A 19,306-nucleotide genomic window follows, 5' to 3' on the forward strand; every position below is an offset into this window, starting at 1 on the left:
GGCAGCGTCAGACAGAAGGGCATTAATTGGTGTGCTACCTAAAGCAGCGATACGTTGGCTTGAATCACTATGAAGTTTCGATTGTTCATTGAATTTTTGGCTTCTCCATTGATTCCAAATTAGCGACGCTAGCTTCTTCTCCTTCCACATTTTCTCGATCGCTGGTGGCAATGGGAGAAGTTCTCCCAGTTCCTGACTCCGGTGGCTCACAAGTAGACGGAGGAGTTGTAGAGGTGGTGGGCTTAGGAGTAGCTCGCGGTCCACTCTTTTTATTGGGTTGTTTGTTGGAAAAAAAATCCAAAATCATTTTTTGCGCTATTCTAGAAAGCCACTGTCACTCTGCAGTGTGTGTGTCGTGTCAATTACGTCACTATCCCACGACCTACGACCTAGATGACTCGGATTTTATTTGGAAAATAAATTCAAGCCACCTGACTGATACAAATATATACTATGGCTATTATATGCTACTGTGTACAGCTAATTTTATTTTCAGTAAAATCATAACTATCTTATGTAGTTTAATCATTTTTATTTAGGTGGTCACTCAGTTTTTCAAATGTACACCACTCGCCAACAGGGCAGCACCCCCAGCACCCCTACTTCCCGCGGCTATGCTCTGTATACAAAACTGTACAATCAATCGAACCGTCATCTAGACTAGACACCGTATAGATGACAGTTATCCTGAGTAAAACCATTTAAAAAACAATATCAAGTTGAGGTTGGGAAGACAATAATAAATGTCAATTTTATTTCCCGCAGTTTACGAGTGAAAGTTTGCTCAGAACTGTTTGCACACAGCATTGCACATGGTCAGGTATGACAGCTGGTTAGTCAGGACCAATGCAGACTTCCTATTGGAGGGTTTCACGACATGTGGCGACCCTCCATTCAAACATGCAAATGGAGTGGAAGTGTCTAGAGAGAAGGGAGGGAGAGGGTGAATTGGGCCTCCATGTCCATGTTCATATCTACTTTGTGAAACTACTTTGCTAACAACATTCGAAAATGAATTTACTAAGAAACTTTCAGCCACATTGTGCAAAGATCTTTGTATTTCTAATTATTTAAAAATGGACAATGCACATTATTGAACTTGAGCACTTGAGTCAATCATGTGTATGTGCCAGATTTTGCCATAAAGGCATATTTTCATTGATTGATTGATGGCAATAAAAGAACCCATAAGGGGCTGCTTTACAGCTCAATTGGTAAAGATGGCAGCCCATGGCCTGGGGGGGGTACCTGGGTTCAATCCCGGCCTGGGACCATTCGCCGTTTCAACTCAAAAGAGCAGTTTAAGAAAACCTTATTAAGTTTAAAAGTTACAGTGAGTCTTGATATGAATTTGACTCTTTCCAGTGTTTTTAGAGCCTCCTTATAAAAAGTTGAATGAATATGAATGATCTTATGCAGCAAGTGTGTGCTCCTTCCTTGTTGGGTTTGCTGGGAAATGCATGCTTTTAATAAGCTTGATGAGGGTCTTTCTCTGTAATATTACCACATATAGACCTGTCAGTTGAAAACCTATTTGGCCGGTTTGAATGCAGCTATCCAAGTCAGAGGTTTTGCAGTGACGACATTCAGGCGCTGTCCATAGCAACAGCTACCAGGGCGACCTTCGCTGCACGTTATTGGTCAGCCCGTCGCAATTACAGTACATATGTCTTGACATGCAGCCTCAAGACAAATGCAACCTTTGATGCACTTTATACCTTTTAAATAAGGTCCAAAGAGTGGAAACAAAAATATTCTCCTCTTCTCCAGACTGTCTGCCTCTTTCTCTCCCTCCCTCTCTTTTCTTCCTGACCTCATTCCCTGCTTCTTCTTCTTCTGCAAGTGCGTGTGTAAATAACATGTGTGTGTGCAACATAAGTCAGCCGGGGAGGGAATATTGAGGTTGAGGCGACATTTGCAAAGGTGAGGGGAGTGTGTGTTTGGTGTGTTTTTGTGTGAGGGCTTGTGCGTATCTGTCTAGAAAAACAGCAGTGATAGGCGGCTGTGTGGTTGTCACAGCAACAAAAACCCATCTCACTGTCTCTCCTTCATTCCCCATCCTCTCTTTCTGCCCTTGTATGCAGGATGTGTGTGTGTTAGGGATGTTAAGAATCACCGATTCGCATCGGTGCACCGGCATAAATGTTCAAGATGCGAGTGCACCGGTTGAAAGAGTGCACATCGGCTACAGTTTGGGTTGAACTCGCGATGCATCGATTGTAGCGTCTTTGCATCAGTAAAAAAACGATTCATTCATATAAAATCCCTTCATCCTGTCAACGCTCAGCAGAGACGATCTTCGATCTTTGCTTCACACTACGGAGGCTGAGAGTCTCAGATATCAACACACATGGAAGTCGAGGAGAAATAGAGACACAACGCACCGAAAAATACCTACAAATCAAACGTTTGGCAACACTTTGGATTTTTCAAGAAAGACGGTCAACTTGAAAAATCGCTCGCAAATTGTAAACGATGCCGAGCCGCTTTAAACTACACAAGTAGTACGAGGCAGAGGTGGGGACTTGAGTCACATGACTTGACTCGAGTCAGACTCGAGTCGCATATTTTTGGACTTGACTAACATTGATAAAAGACTTGACTTGACTTTGACTTGGTATTCATGACTCAAGACTTGACTTAAGCTTGAGATAGATGACTTGAAAGGACTTGACTGTTTAAAATTAAATATTTAAACAACGTTTTTTCAAAAAACGTGATTATAGCGCCATGCGTGCAAACCTGGCAACCCACTAGAAAGCAGGAGTGTCAGTTAACATGGCAGCGGCTAGCTTTACTCCGAAAATAGTCTGGATTCAAGGATTATGTTGTCGATGACGCTAATAAGAAGAGAACAGCGGTATGCAGGGTCTGCAGCATAAAGATCACTGACGCGACCATCACAACATCCAACTTCATTCGTCACTACAAAAAAACCCAGGTACGTGCATGTGTTGTGTTAGCTAGAAAGCTAACATTAAGTTTAAGCTACGTTAGACTTGGTTTCAAATCGATTAAGCAAAGAGAAGACAACACGGTAAATGAACACTAGAACCGCCAGGGGATTCATTTGTACCCTGATACTGACGGGCTGTCAGGAGAGAGAGAGAGGAAAAGAGATGCCTTGTTTATTTCCCGTGTTATTATCAGAAGTTACTGTAAACTGTTGAATAATGTAGTTCATCTACTTTTAGTAGTTTGTTTAAATGTTTTAATGATGTTGTTTTTGTTTGTAGAAGTGCATCATTCCTTGATTTATTGTAAAAGGAATCTGAACTTTTTGATCTGTTATGATGATAAACTGAAGCAATTTCTAAATGAACCCAATTAAGTGAGTTTTTTTATTTAAAGAGACTCTTGGTCCATTATTACAAACATACAAAAATCGTCCTACTTAGTTTATAAGGAAATTATGAAGAGGAACAAATTAAATGATTTGAAAATGATATCTATGTAGGTGCTGACGCTGTTGGCGGTTCTAGTGTTAACATAAATTTAAATTAAATATGTGTAATGGCAAATGCCATATATGATTTTCTTACCTGGAATTTTGCCTTTTTGAACAGACTTTTTGAGCCCTAGCTATATTGTCTGCAGTTCTAGGGTTAATATGAATCTAATATGATTGTCATCGGTCTAAATTAGATTTCAAATGATTAACTGTGTATGTAATGAAGATCATAGTGTGGGTTGAATCCATTTTCATAACCACTGTCTTTTAAGTGATTTAAATGCGGAAACTGGGCTTATTCATCAGAATTTTGTATGACTTGACTTGCTTGCACCTGAGCAATGACTTGACTTGACTTGCTTGACTCTCACCACAGTGACTTGGGACTTGCTTGATACTTGTAGGTCAAGACTTGAGACTTGCTCATGACTTGCACATGTAGGACTTACTCCCACCTCTGGCAAATACTGTCAATAGCATTAGCCTGGTTGATGACATGATAAACACATGACCTCATGTTTAGGCAACATCACAACATTTTGTATTCTCTAACAGTCACCAATAAACCTAAGACGAGACGTTTCTAACTGAGGACTATAGACTCATCAAGTTCTCTCCAGGAGCGAGAGCAATAAGTTCCCAGCTCAGCAGCGCTGCAATTTGTAAAGCAGTCTCAGTGGAGAGTAGCAAATAGAAAGACAGAAAACAAAACAACATCCACGATTAATCCTCGTTTAAAACTATATCATTGGGTTCAGCTGGTGATTGTGTTTACAAGGGGGAAAAGGTGGGGGGGGGGGACTGTGTAACAATGAAATAGTAATTAATTGGTGTCCAAGCCCATATTAACCCTAACCCCCTCATCTTAAGTGATGGCAGAATATGTGTTCCTTAACCGTATATGCACCTCTTTCAACTCATAAGAAGGATGTTGTGACACAAGTCAGAGGAATGAATCTGATGAGTTCAAGGTAGATCAACATATCTAGAAAGAGCTGCATAACACAATAACATTAATAAATCAAACAGTGTATATAACCACTCTATACAGTATACTCACACTTCCTTCTATACATACATGAGCAGAGTGCCTGCAGATGTAGGGAACGTGCAGAGTAGTGCCTAAGATATATGTCCCAGTAGTACTTGTGTAGTTGCGACTACATGCTCTCTCCACATCACTGCTGCTGCAGTGATGTGGGGTTGCACTATACTTCAAAGCTACATCGTAGCAGGGTGTGTGGGATGTTGAATTAAGTTTACCCCACAGAGTACAGGTGCATTCAACTGCAGAATACAATACTATAACTTTTTTTTCAGGGATATTTTAATGTAAGGTAAAAGGTAACAACAGTCACATATTGTCCCACATATTGTAGCACTAAAGACATATACCTGCTCATTAAAAAATAAAAACGTTAAGTTATTTAAGTTGCTTATTTGGCATGATATATACATACTTAAAACTCTTCTCAAGACACTTTTTAAAGTATATAAAGATACCCTGCTAAATTTATTTTAATATATTTTCCTCGTTTTCTCACATGTACAACAACAAAAAACACTGGGAAACAGGGCTGGAAGCACATTACTACTACACGTGCCCCTTCATTTAGTAAAATAATGGCTCTATGAATATGAAAATATGAACATATTACAGGCCTTGTAATATGTTACAAGGCCTATCCCATCACTACCAGTTGATCTAGGCTTAAAAGAGAAGTGCACATCAGGATGGCAATACATGTTTCACCCAAATGAGGTGTCTGTTGTGCAAATGGGTGACTAGCAGACACATCCCAAACACTAATGTAGTTAGAATCGTGTTTTTTCCCCCGTTTTTATGAAACAGCGAAACTGGTTGTAAAAGTTACAATGACATCCATTGGTATTGCTATTGGTATATGTCAGCTAGTGGAGAGATATGTAAGCTCCAGGGCTCTGATAACATCAAAACACTGTACACTCATGTTTACAATTTATATTATTATTATTATAGTATAATAATTACAACTTTTAATTAACCTCAGATTTTAGGGACATGTCTCCCTTCAGTAGAGAAACAAGTAAAAGGTTTGTGACACAAGTCAGTATAGTCAAGGTCAGACAATTTAGGGGATAAAATAAACTAATTTGTTGAGTGACAGGGCACTGATTTTCAGGGCCTTGAATAAGGAAGGTGTGTCCACTCCAAAGGATTGGATTGGTGCATCCCTCCCACAGAGGCCAGTGAAGCAGAAATCCGGTAAGCAGCTACTCGAGGCCCCATCACACCAAACAAACTGTCAACCCATGTTCATCATGGAGGCTTAGCCCACTGACTGCCCATCAGCTCTAGTGTTTGTGTTGTGTCCGGCTCTATTAACTTGATGAACCTTATTATTAGCCGTTCATCCGATTGATGTTGAAGAGGGGATTCATGTTTGTTCCTAGCTGGAAGCAACTCAGTGACCTGCGCGGCTCGATTGGACACAAAGAACTCCTCTAGCTTTAATGGAGGATGTGAGGGTGCTTTGATGATCAGCTTGTAAATGGGCGAAAAATGGATTGGAGGTTTCAAACGACTGTAGTCATGGAAATAAAAATGCTCTCATCTTATTACCTGCTTTTAGTGATGTTTGTTCTCATGAACTTTAGTGTCTCTGGATTAGCATCAGCAATGCATGTTGTGAGAGGATCATTGCCGTAACAGAGGTGATCTAGGTCTCTGTTACGTATTATATAACTTCACTATTGGCGAAGCATATTCATTTGTTCCACGGTAAAACATTGCGCAGGCAGCGTTTTATGTATAAAAGATGACAAGAGCTGGTGTGGCGTTCAAACCTGTTTTATTGAATGGTTGACGTCAGTATGGGAACACATATTAATCCTTAATGTCGGGGGGCTGGATTGGCACGCCAACCTATGGGTGAACAAAGTGTGATTAGCGTTTCTAGTAATTCATTAGATGTTTAGACTAATCAAATGCTCTTTTCAAAAGCTAAAAAGAAACCAGAGCCTGATTTAGATACTGTAACTATGCAAGGAATACAACTTGAAGTGGTTACCTGCTACAAATACCTAGGTATCTGGCTTGAGGATTGTCTTACTTTTAAACTTCATGTCAATAACCTGCTTAAAAAGCTGAGGGTTAGGCTAGGTTTCTTTTTCAGAAACAAGTCCTGTTTCTCATTTACAGCCAGGAAAAGGCTAGTCACTGTGACCTTTTTACTAGTGCTGGACTATGGTGATCTGATCTATATGAATGCACCTGCCCATTTAACAAGTTAGATGCCGCCTATCACAGTGCACTGAGATTTGTGACAAACTGTAAAGTATTAACCCATCACTGTACCCTGTATGCAAGGNTATGAATGCACCTGCCCATTACCTGATCAAGTTAGATGCCGCCTATCACAGCGCACTGACATTTGTGACAAACTGTAAAGTATTAACCCATCACTGTACCCTGTATGCAAGGTTTGCTTTCACTAACTGTACGGAGGCTCAGTCACTGGTACATTTTTATATACAAAGCCATGTTAGGGAAACTTCCATCCTACATCTGCCCCCTGATCTCACGGCGAATTGTAAGTGGCTACTGCCTGAGATCGAATGCTGTGGTTTTATTAAATGTGCCAACTGTTAGGACTGTCTTAGGAAAGATAGCTTTTAGATGCGCAGCTCCGCTAACTTGGAGCAGTCTCCAAAAGGAATGGAAGCTGAGCAATTTGGTTCCACTAAATGTTTTTAAAGCAAGGATAGATGCTATCCAATCGGAAACTGTTGGAACCTGTAAATGTTACTAGCTATGTAAACTGTACAGTAGTCGCTGTGAATATGCTGTATGATGTCCTTTTTGTTTTTCTGTTATGTTTATATGTATTCATGTGGAACCTACTTGCAGCAGGTCACCCTTGAAAAAGAGATCAATGATCTCAATGGGATTCACCTGCATACTAGTAGTTGAGATCAAAATGAAAGTGGAGTACATAATGGGGGTGGTTTTGGGCTGAAAGTTGAAGAGCAGTTTTAAAAAGGGGTTATCAGAACAAAAGATAATGAGAAGTGGTTTACCTGCGGCAGCTTTAGCAACAGTAATTAGTTTATTCGATATTTGAAGACACTGAGATGTGTTCCTCAGTTTAGAGGACTTTTTTTGTATTATCCTACCCAATAAATGGTATGAACAAAAAAATAACAAAAACACGTCATATATATGGATTAAATGCAAGTAATGTCAATGTCAATTAGCTACATCACATTGGCAGCAATTTTCAAATTTGGGCAACAGATTCATTTTCCCATACATTTGTACAACTTAGCTGTATAGAAAATAAACAAAGTATCTGCCAATACCTGAAAGCAATCATTAGCCTTTATAATTAAAATAGTTAACCCAAACCTTTTCTCTTTCTCTCCTTCCTGTGTTCCTTCAGGTGAGCGGGACATCAGCGTGTACTGTGGTGTTCAGACCATCACCTTGAAGATCAACTTCTGCCCCGTGCTCTTCTCTGGCTACACAGACACAGATTTGGCCCTGAACGGTCAGCACAGTGATGCCCAGTGCCGTGGCTTCATCAACAACAACACCTTCCCCACAGCGGTCCTGTTCAGCATCAGTCTCAACACTCTGGAGGCCTGTGGTAACAGCCTGGTGGTAAATAATATACAAACACAATCACATGACGTTAATGTAATCAATAAGCAACTGCATCTTGTTGTTAATTGACCTGGGAGGAAGAAAGGTGACATGGCTGAGATGTTTGTCTCTGCAGGTCAGCACAGCCTACGGGGCCAATGCCTATGGGAACATGTCTCTGGTACAAATTGGGAATGTCTCAGGCTACATCGACACCCCTGACCCGCCGGCTATAATCAGCTACCTGCCCGGCCTGCTGTATAAATTCAGCTGCAGCTACCCGCTGGAGTACCTGGTCAATAACTCACAGCTGGCATCGTAGGTCGCAAGTTACTGCCAAAAAACATCAAATTGTGTGTCAAAAAGAAAAATTTACTATCAGGAAATACTTATTGGATTTTACCTTTATATTTATTTATTTAATAAGGAAACAATAAGGATTTGTTTATTGTATTAAAAAACGATGATGACATAAAGTGCCTGGCTGAAACCCTGAAAGAAATCGTGTAATGTGGATTTTCTTAATAATTTATTTAACAATTTATATTTTCTTCTAAGATTCAGCTTTATGGTTGTATACCATTAATACCTGTTCTTTTTTTAAATTATCAAGTGAATACCTTCAAAAGTGAATTAAATAAATCAATATATGTGTTGAATCTATTCACAGCTCATCTGTTGCTGTATCTGTCAAGGAGAGCAACGGTACATTTGTGAGCACGTTGAATATGATCCTGTACAACGTGAGTACACTGCTGGGTTCATCCTATTATATACAATATTTTCTGTGGAAAGGCATGCATTTTGAAGCATTGAATGAGGAGGGGTTTTTATGTTCATAATCTTTTAATAAAGTCAGTGTACTAATTTTTTATTTTAAATTGATGATTTACTTGATATTTTATTTATTTCCAAGACCAAAACTGACAAATAATGGAATGTTTTTTTCTCTACAATTGACGTGGGCAGTCTGGTTTAGTTTGAGTCAATTCAACTAGTCCGTCTTGTTGCTGGAAATACTCACACATTAGAGGACCAATGTGTATTAATTTACCACTTGAAATAGTCCCCAAACGGCAGTGCCCAGCTGTGTTAAGAAATGAAAAGGCTTTTTCTATTTAAATGAAGGCCCCCTTTACTCTTATATATTATCCCGTTCCATATTTTGAATGGAAAAACTGACTTTTCACTTTGACTTTTTTTCCTGGTCAGGATTCCACCTACAATCAACCCCTGTCTATTCCAATGGCTGGACTGGCTCTGAAAACCAGAGTCTTTGCTGCTGTGAAAGCCACAAACTTAGACAAACGGTACCAGATAACATCTTATTATTTTCTACTGAATGTTGATTTTCTCATCATTTTCAGATGTCTTAAATATTGATTATATGGTAGGCATTTATTCCAGTACAACAACAACCTGATATATTGGTTATACAAAACATCTTTCCCACCATCATCTTTAAAGATTAAGTCTTTTTTTCTTTGGTTTGCCTGCATTCATTATGCCATTATGTTATTATTATACTTGAAGGCGCCAGTCTGCAGCAGAGAAAGCCCTGATCTGTGCTTTCCCATGTGCAGTTAGATCTGTATCCTCCATCAGGGCTCACAGTGTTGTCCCTCTGCAGGTGGAACATCTTGATGGACTACTGTTACACAACCCCCTCAGGGAATCCTAATGATGAACTTCGCTATGACCTTTTCTTTGGGTAATCTCGCTTTTTTCCCTCTTCAAGATAATGACTTGATAAACCACAAAAGAGAGTCATTTTCCATTCAGGCTCTCCAAAGGGCTTATCCTTAATGAATGCTACCCTTTCTCATTGAGTGCTTAAGCAAAACCTAGAAGTAAAATATGTAATTTTCAGTGTGCAAATATGAGTGTCTGTGTTGTTCTCTTGTGACACAGCTGCTCCAAAGACCCACAGACGACAGTTTTTGAGAATGGGAAGAGTCAGATGGGCCGATTTTCCTTCGAGGTATTTCGTTTTGTTAAACACAGACACCAGAAGATGTCAACTGTGTTTCTGCACTGCGTCACCAAGCTCTGCCGGGCAGACGACTGCATCATGCTCATGCCGGTGAGTCCAACACTTTTCTCAGTTTGTGTCTCCTGACATCAATGAGGACTGAATTTTTATGATATGATTGGCAGATTTGTGCGAAACGACGTAGGAGGGATGGAGAGGAGAGCATTGATTCCCCACCAGTTGCATCTGGGAACGCCATCCTCACAGCTGGACCAATCATCACCAGGAGTGGTACTAACAATGAAATTACATAAAAAAGAAGTTTGACATTTCTGGGATAAACTTATTTGCTTTTTTGTTGAGGGTTTAGATACAAAGATACCACTCATGTCAAACATGCAGCTATGTTCACCATTAAATATGAAGAATACTGGCTGTCAATAACCCCCTGTAAAGCACATTTTGATATTTACACCATGGTTTTTGTACAGATTAAACACACCAGAAATAACAAGTTACTTTAAAGGTGCTTTATGCTTAGGCTAACCGGGTTCAACTTCAAATCTAACAGACAAATAAGAAAATGGGAATAAGAAAATGGAATCAATCTTCTCAGTAAAAATAAACATCCAGGGAGTCATTGAAGATTAGCCTGTAGCCTGTAAAAATGCTTCCAATAAACACTTTTAAAAAATATTTTCCAGATGAAACTCCTGCCAACAACTCCCAACTCGGTAAGCTTATGTTGTCACAAATGAGAAAATGTTTTAAATATATTCTGTGACTAAGTCCTGTTAAGATAGCAGAAACCATGGACATTTGTGGAAACTCTGGTTATGTTAGGCCTTCATCAAAGGACATGTCTGTTTTAAGGGTCTGCCTTTCTTCACTTTTCCTAACCCCCCAGCGACCGGTACCCCACCCCATCCGATGAACCCAGTGACCAGTGCTCTGATCTCGGGCGTGGTCATCCTGGGCGGGGTCAGCGTGGGCTTCTCTCTGCTGTCGCTCCGCCTCCTGAAGAAGTGCCGCCTCCCAGCAACCTCAGCATCAGGTGTTTGGAACACCACCTTTAAATGAATAAATATCTGTAAACGATAACAACATGGTACTGACCGTATGTGAAGAATGAGTATACAATGTTGGGTTCAAAATGTGTATGTGTGCTTTCCTTTTACACACATTAATAAATGTGGATATTTTATTGTTGTAGGTGTTTTGTATTTATTGCCTTTAATACCTCATTATTCTTGTTTAATTAATTGTCATATATTGGTGGATAATCAGTGTTTACAGAAGATGTACACTCATATCTATTCTGCAAATGATAAAACGTTATTCTTTAGAACTTGTAATAAAAGATTGCATCAGAAATGTTCCCTTTCTCTCTTTGATGCAACTTACGAAAATTACTTGTTTTGACAAAATGTATCTTATTTTTTCCAGATCTGAGGAAATTAGCTGATACACAAGGTTAGACTGAAACCAAAGCAGCTTATAAACCATTCAAACAAAAAAGGGGCATATATCTTCTGTTTTCATTCAAATAGCATTTAAGCTATAGCATTACAACCACCTGTTATGAAGCATTTTACGGTGTTCGGGATTTAGAATACACAAAAACTATAAATTGTATCCGTGTTAAGTGGAAATGTACTTAAACAGTAAAAATAAATGTCTACAATTTAGAAAAAACACTTCACCTCGATGCCGGGAGTTAGAAAAGTTTTATTATTTTACAGAATCAATGTATTCAAATGTTTTCTTTAGGAATATTGTTGCTGTTGAGTATTTAAGCTAGATAACCGTTTAAACGTTTTTTTTTTTAAAGAAAATACATATTTCACATATCAGGAAGTTGATTGTTTTCACTGTTCTCTATGTACTCAGAAAAGGACATACAGCTAAAACAAGGACAATAAAGGAAAGTGATAGGTAACATACAAACATTTAAGCACTATATGTTAAGGTTGAGTGAAGCAAGCAGGACCCAAATGCAGATAACACTGAAAATACCTTTATTTCAAGGATAACAAACAGAACACTCCCCGGTGAACAGTCACAGACAAACGACGAACCAACAATGACAGACAGAAAAAACCGAACTTAAATACACACAGGACTAATCAAGGTAACAAGAGACAGATGAGGAGGGAGGAGAAAACACAGGGGCACCAGGTGAACACAATCAAGAAAACAGGTAGGAGGGAACAGGTAGGAGGGAACACGCACAGCCGTTTCTCAATCGTGAGGAAACTGGCTTCCAAGCCAATATTTCAAGGATACTACGTCATCGAGTGCCGCCGAAGGACTGTTCCAATCTCCAGCATACTTGGAATTCCACAGAGGCCACGTCCTTGGTTTGGGGGTAATTTCGAGGCTGCACATTGGTAGACTTCGCGTCCTTCAAATCCCCACAATGCTTTGCGCACGGACCAATTTCAAAAACCCTTGCGGAGAATGGCTGAACCGACGCAGCACAGCAAACATTTAAATGTAAGTATGTAGTGGCGTAGAACATGTGTTGGTAAATATGTTACTTTGTTGCATTTGTTATCACCAAAAATGTGTTCCGTGAAAATAAAGCAACTTCATAATTAGATAGACATCGTGAGGTATTTATTTTCGGTACAGTTTATGTTGAAATTATTAGAGAGAGTGGCACACTTGTTAGCCTGTTCCATTCTTCTTTGTTTTCCGAAGCCGTGGCTTGGAAGTATACTTTCTTCGTTTCTGAAGGAAGTGACTTGGAAGTATGCGACTACCAAGCCAGTATCCTCGCGATTGAGAAACGGCCCTATTGTGGAACATTACACTATTATGACTTCAGGGTTCACAGGAAATGCCAGGCCTGTAGCGTTGCCATTAAGTACACAAAAAATACCTGCGCATTACGAACATGGATGTATGATAAGAACACGAACTGTAAACGAGTGTCCACCATCTTTATTATTTACATGCAGAGAAAATTAAACATCACGTGACGATCAGCAACTTTGTGTTTTACTAAATATGCATATAAAGTACACTTTGTTAGTCAACATTGTGTGGCTAGGCATTTTTGTTGTTGGTAACAAATTCATCTTTAATTAGGTAAGGAAAGGTTGCCATTTCCTCAATCATTGATTCGACAAAAGGATGTTTATTTATCCCTCTTTAATATCGACACCTATCCGTAAAAGTTTTCCAAATGTCACGGCCTTGTTGGTGTCCAATCTCAAGGAAAATGAGCAAAATACCAAGCACAGCAAGAGCTCATTTGATGACTGCCAGAATTAATCTTTCCATTTTTGCCATATTGATTTTCTTTTCCGATGACCTATATAAATGTCTTTTGCCGGCAGCTGCGTTTCAAGTATCTGACTCCACGTCTGTTTTTGTGACCTGCACGGCTTTGCTGCATTCACTGCTCTTTATCACTCTAATCCCTCATTTCAACAGCCATTTTGAGATGTATTCAGTGTTCACAATGACCACAGATAACTGAAATGAGAGGAATAAATGCTATCATCCACCCTCTCAGTTTATTATCAGAGATAATTGATTAAACCCTCCTCCAAAATTGGAAATGAGGCTGAGAATTGGCTTTGAATGCTTAAGTCAATCTCAGGCTAGTCACAACCAAAGAAAACGTTTTCCGAAGAATAAATATGAGGGTGTGTGTGTTGGGAAAGATGAGAGGCCCGAAGGAAGCTTATGGCATGTTTCAGTGCACACAGGATGACAATAACAATGTTTCCTGTATTTGTTTTGTGCCATGCATTTGACAGAACATTCACAAAGAAGCCCATCCTTCAACTTGACCCCAATCAGAGCTTTCTCTTCCCAGAAGGCTCACCTGACAAGATTGGGTTCCCAGCTGTCCTTCAATCATTTCACTCAAACCTCAACACTCAGTTAACTGAAAAAGATGCTAGAATAGTATTGCTAGGTCTACGTGGAGCACAACATTCTAAAAAGTAAATCTTTACTTTATTTACACTTTGAAAATAAGGCACACTTAATGGTCAAATATAATAAATGTGAGTGACATTGTTATTCTGACCAACATGTTAGATCCTGATAACATGCCATGACTGATGAGCATCAAAAGACTTTATTTAAAAGGAATGTTGTGCCGATTTATCAAATGAAACTCCAGAAGACAGTAGGTCATCTTTCCTATATTAAGTTTGAGGCCCCAGGTGGATAGAAACCATACATGCTCATTATGTTTCATATATTAGCAGGCAAAGGGGGCTGCATTTCACACACAAAGTCACAAAGCCTTAAGAACATTGTTAGACACATACAACAAAGAAGGGAACTGTGTTGGGTTTCATCATCTGCCTCCAGGAGAGGACCTCAATCACAAAAAGTCAATTGTTTGCGCAAACTGAGGCAGCCCCTCCTAAAGTCCTATTGACCCTGTTTCTGTCCAATCCTAAAACAGTGTTTTGACCACACCATGTATTTCACCATACATAAAACAAACCACTGCGCTCTTATTCACAACAAGCAAAGACAATGAGGGGGTGAGAATTGAGCAGACTAAGTTTTCTTGATTGACAGCTCTGGATCATGCATCAACATTTGGACCGTTGCTTATATTTGGACCATTTTCTGTGTTTGACATCTGTGTGTTTTCCAAAGAGGGCCAAGCAGGGAGATGGCTATATTCAGCTTCCTCATCCTGACCTCCTTGTGTATTGCAGGCCGAGAGGCCTTCAACATATCTGAGTGTGGAGCATATGCCAGACGACCAGGTAAGATGAGCGTAACCTACAATACTATTTATTATTTTTTGATGTGAATTGAAGGGAGCACATTGATTTTCGTTCAGATGTAGACAAGCCATATTGATTCAAGTTTACTCCAGCTATTTCACACCTGGAAGAGTGCTAATTGCTCTGGTAAATAGAAGAAAAAGAAAAGTAGATGTTAAATTAGCCGTCATTAATTAATAGTTTAGGATTTTATTATTGTTCGATCTTCTTGTGTAACCATTTATTTCATATCATTTGTAAATGTATTTTTTAGGATGATTTTACATACTTGTCTTTGTGTGTTATGTATGCACACAGAACAACATTGCTTCATTTTAATGTGAATGCTAAAGAGTAGTTTTGATAGTTATGATTTGTTTAAAATAATTAAATAATGTTGGAAACTTTCAATAACTATTCCATCTTCTCACCATCAGAGTACACTGACATCACTGTGGTGTGTGGCACATCTACCATCGACCTGGCATTTCAAATCTGCCCGGTTTTCTACACGGGATACAACACAAGCCTACTGATCCTCAACCGCATCCGGGACAGTGTGGACTGTCAGGGGACCCTGGACACCTGGGTGTCCCCTCCTGTGGCGAGGCTCAGCTTCCCCATCAGAGAGGGAAATGCCTGTGGGAGTAACTTCCTTGTGAGTAATTTATCAAAGTGTTCTGATTAAAAGTATGTGGGATGTTGATTGTCTGAAATATTATACTTTAGCTGAGGAGAAGTTTGTAGAACTGAAAGGCTATCTTAGTACTGTGGTAAAAGCTAGGTAAGAAACAGTTTAAAAAGACTAGAAATAAGACCATTTTATATAAAACATGACATCCTAAAACTCTTCTTTTCTGAGAAGAGGGAGCAAGTTGTTCCACTTTCTCTCTGTAATTTCATCACTACCCTGCTGAGACGAAATTAATTTTAAAGCATTTCTCAAATAATCATATAATTCCATTAAATAATTCCTCAGACCACGAGTGCACCAGGGACAGGAATATTTGCTGACTCCTCCAACATCAGAGTCAACAGTCAGCGGGGCGGTGCGATCCTTTGACCTCACCCCCGGGACGATCACCTACAACGCAGAGCTCAAGTACTCATGTGCTTATCCTCTGGAGTATCTCATCAACAACACCCAGGTGGATGTGTAAGTTTACACTTATAGAATGTGGGTCAAACTATACATTTACACATCTTACATCTCACATCTGTGCAACGTGTGATCTCGTTCTTTTCTTCCTCGTAGGTCATCCTCCTCCATTGCTTTGAAGGACAACAATGGGAGCTTTATTAGCACCCTCAGCATGGCCTTGTTCCAGGTACCTTACATCCTTTACTACATACTATAGATGCCCTTATCTCTGCCTGGCACGAACATACATTTTATAATATTATGTATGCACTTAATGTTCTTACCTTCTCATCATTTGCCAGGATATAAATTACACCACACCCCTTGTCTTCCCACCTCTGGGCATCGAAATGAGAACCAACCTCTACGTGCAGGTGGTTGCATCCAACCTGACATCACAGTAAGAACATTTCACATGTTAAAAGACCTGTAGCTTTTACTTTCTTTGTTTCAGAGCTGGACAAATATGTATTATAGTAATAAAAACTACATTTAAATATGACCAACTACTGTACTTGAAAATGTCCTTCGATTTTGAGATACTTTGTGGTTATTAACACTTCTATTGCACAACTATTTAGGGAGAAATATTAAAATGTTTACCAACCTACATTTTTCTGATAGCTACTTACTTCTAAAACCCTGGCAATAAATTAAAAAAAAAGAAAATGCATAATGAAAGTCTCAATAAAGAAATGTCTCTCCTAGTCACCAACCACGTGACTGTGTCTCAAGAGATTGTAAATGTGAGGTTTCCACCTGGGACCCTCAGTCTCTGACTCGGTCTCTCTCCACAGGTACTTTGTTCTTCTGGACCGGTGCTACGCCTCGGTGAATCTGCAGCCCTCTAACTCCACCATTTTTAATCTATTTGTCTCATAAGTCAAAAAAACTTGAGCTTCCAACTTTATCTAACTTTTTCCCAGTCCTACTAGATTTTATAATGGATTCTGTCTCGGTCCAGCAGTTTAAACTTGAACACGTACATCACGTTTCTCCTCTCTTCCATGACAAAAGTGCTCCACACTTCCTCCTCTGAATCCGAAGGGAACTCTAGTCTTGATTTCCTCTCCCTGCCTTTCTATCATTGATACAGTGCATGCACGTATATCCCTGTGATGTGCAAATGGAGCAATTGTGAGGTTTGCCTTTTATTGAAAGGTGCTCCATAGATCAGCTCACCACCATGCTGGAGAACGGGGATAGCCAAATGGCCCGCTTCTACTTCCCAGCGTTCCGCTTCACCGAGCAGCACAATGAGACCATCCCCACCTACTATCTGCACTGCATCACCCGGCTCTGTGAGCACAGCACCTGCAGCACCTTCAAGCTGCATGCATTTCAAGCAGAAAACTCAACATAAGCCGGGTCATAAGCTCACGTCTCTCCATATGGTTTGATCTGCAGCAATGCAACAGGAAGAGGAGGAGCGTACAGTCCACGGTCGTCCAGGAGGGCATCACTGAGCCGTCTGTGGTCACTGTGGCAATAAAGGCCAAGACAAAAAACTGTAAGTCAAGGAAACACTACAGAGCAGGATACATATAGAGAAAGAGGCAACATTCACTCTTTATCTTTCAATAAAGAGAGAACTGAGATAACATTTGAAAAGAAAAACCAACATTGACTTAAAGTGTCCTTATAGGTGACAAAGTATGTCGAGGAAATAGGTAAAAGGAGATAAAAATGAGAATGATAAAAGAAAAACAGATATACAAGAAAATGTTGCACTATCACAGGATTGATTCAAATATAATACATAAATCACATAAATGATCCAAAAAGGTTACCATAGAAACTTATACAAAATAAACATACCACTACAGTACTTTCCGATTTTTTTTTATGAAACCCTTGTAAAACTGTTTTCTCTAGGCACATTACACACTTATGACCCTTCTCTCCTTATTTTTTAACTCTTCTTCTCAGTAATTTAATTTATTTTTGAGGATTATTCCCTCCTAATGAAATTCTGGCCCTTCCTGTCTATCTTGCAGCGATTCAATCCAAAGAAGAGGGTGAGTATTTTATTTTTTCATTTGACTGGTATGAGAAAAAGCCTTTCACAAAGTTTTTAGTAATTACATTATATCAGAAATGGAAAGCCCTTCTAATCTGCAGCGTGTCATAAAGTATTTTGTTTCTGGAGCAGAGAATTCTAATGGTCATCATCTCATTTGTGCACAGCGCTGTCTGGTGGTCTGTGTGCAAGGGAGCGTCTGTTGCCCTGGGCATTGCTGTGGCTCTCCTCGTTGTGCTAGGGGTCGCAACTATTGTGATGGCAGCATCTTTTTATCGGAAACTGAAGCGGCTAAGCTAGCAGCAGCCCATAACACTGAAGACCAGCTAAGGCTAAATTACCTAATGAGAGGGTGACATTCACATACTCTTGGAGGCGCATAGTGTATGTATGAAGGCTGTCCTGAATCAAACTATTGATTGGAGCACTCCAATCCTTCACAGTCTGATAGATGTTATTGAAGGTGAAGTCTGAATAATGCACCTGTCATGATGCACTGCATGGTAAAGAGTAAATAAAGACATTCAGTTGCTTTCTTAAAGGCATAGTTCCACATTTTGAGAAATACATTCATTTGCTTCCTGCATGAAGTAACTTTCAAAATAACTATTGTGCAACATAACATTCAACAAAATGAAGAATTTTCAATATTACACTTACATTTCTATATTAACTAAACTAATAATAGCCTTATAAATAGGGAACTTTAGAGATGCTGGTAGGTAATCTGTTACCTTTTAACCAAACCAGTCTAACTTCTCCCTTCTTTTTTCAGGCTTCATGCTAAGCTAAGCTAACTGGCTGCAGGCTTGAGCTACATGTTGAGTTTGAAAACACGAGAGCAGCCTCAATATTTTCATCTGACTCTCGGCAAGAAGGCAAGTGTAACAGGAAGGCAACACATTTGAATTATAGCATATGTATCACATTTTATTTTATTTACTGCCATTGACTAAATGCTCTCTTTTTCAAGTACTCAGACATCTTGTTTTTATACGTGAATATCTACATCTGTCCATGCCATGAATTATGAATGAAACACGAAGCTCTAAATTACTTACTTGAATTATTAATTGAAGCCTGTGTTGTATCCAGGGAAATGTACTTTGTTTTACTTGTAACGATGTATAGTCTGCTGTTTGTGCCATTTCTCTATGCTACACATGCATTATTATGACAATTAAAATAAGCAAGACATAAAATAAGAGGTTTTGTCTTCCAACTGCAGACCCTCGCCTGAAGTTTTCTCGTTTACTCTGCATGGCATGCAGTGGCGGAGCTGAATCCTGGCCACCCTATTGGTCACCCCAAACACCCTCACCATAGGGGCCCAAACAATTTTAGAACATTAAG

The 19,306-nt window shown here is 39.5% G+C and overlaps 1 protein-coding gene across 1 annotated transcript; it reads left to right on the forward strand.

Annotated features, from left to right (window-relative positions):
• Positions 1-7,872: 7,872 nt before the first annotated feature.
• Positions 7,873-17,399, forward strand: LOC104941202 (zona pellucida-like domain-containing protein 1; the record flags this gene model as incomplete). Its single annotated transcript, XM_010766272.1, has 17 exons — positions 7,873-8,093; positions 8,212-8,393; positions 8,746-8,818; positions 9,288-9,385; positions 9,706-9,786; positions 9,987-10,158; positions 10,233-10,338; positions 10,752-10,781; positions 10,955-11,101; positions 14,742-14,792; positions 15,230-15,433; positions 15,522-15,576; positions 15,772-15,948; positions 16,048-16,120; positions 16,236-16,333; positions 17,095-17,234; positions 17,341-17,399. Coding segments are annotated over 17 exons (1,967 nt in total), but the record flags the coding sequence as incomplete, so codon positions are not given.
• Positions 17,400-19,306: the final 1,907 nt, after the last annotated feature.

Source organism: Notothenia coriiceps, unplaced genomic scaffold (assembly GCF_000735185.1).
Source record: "Notothenia coriiceps isolate Sejong01 unplaced genomic scaffold, NC01 NC01_scaffold00000307, whole genome shotgun sequence".
In the NCBI taxonomy this organism is placed as follows: domain Eukaryota; kingdom Metazoa; phylum Chordata; class Actinopteri; order Perciformes; family Nototheniidae; genus Notothenia; species Notothenia coriiceps.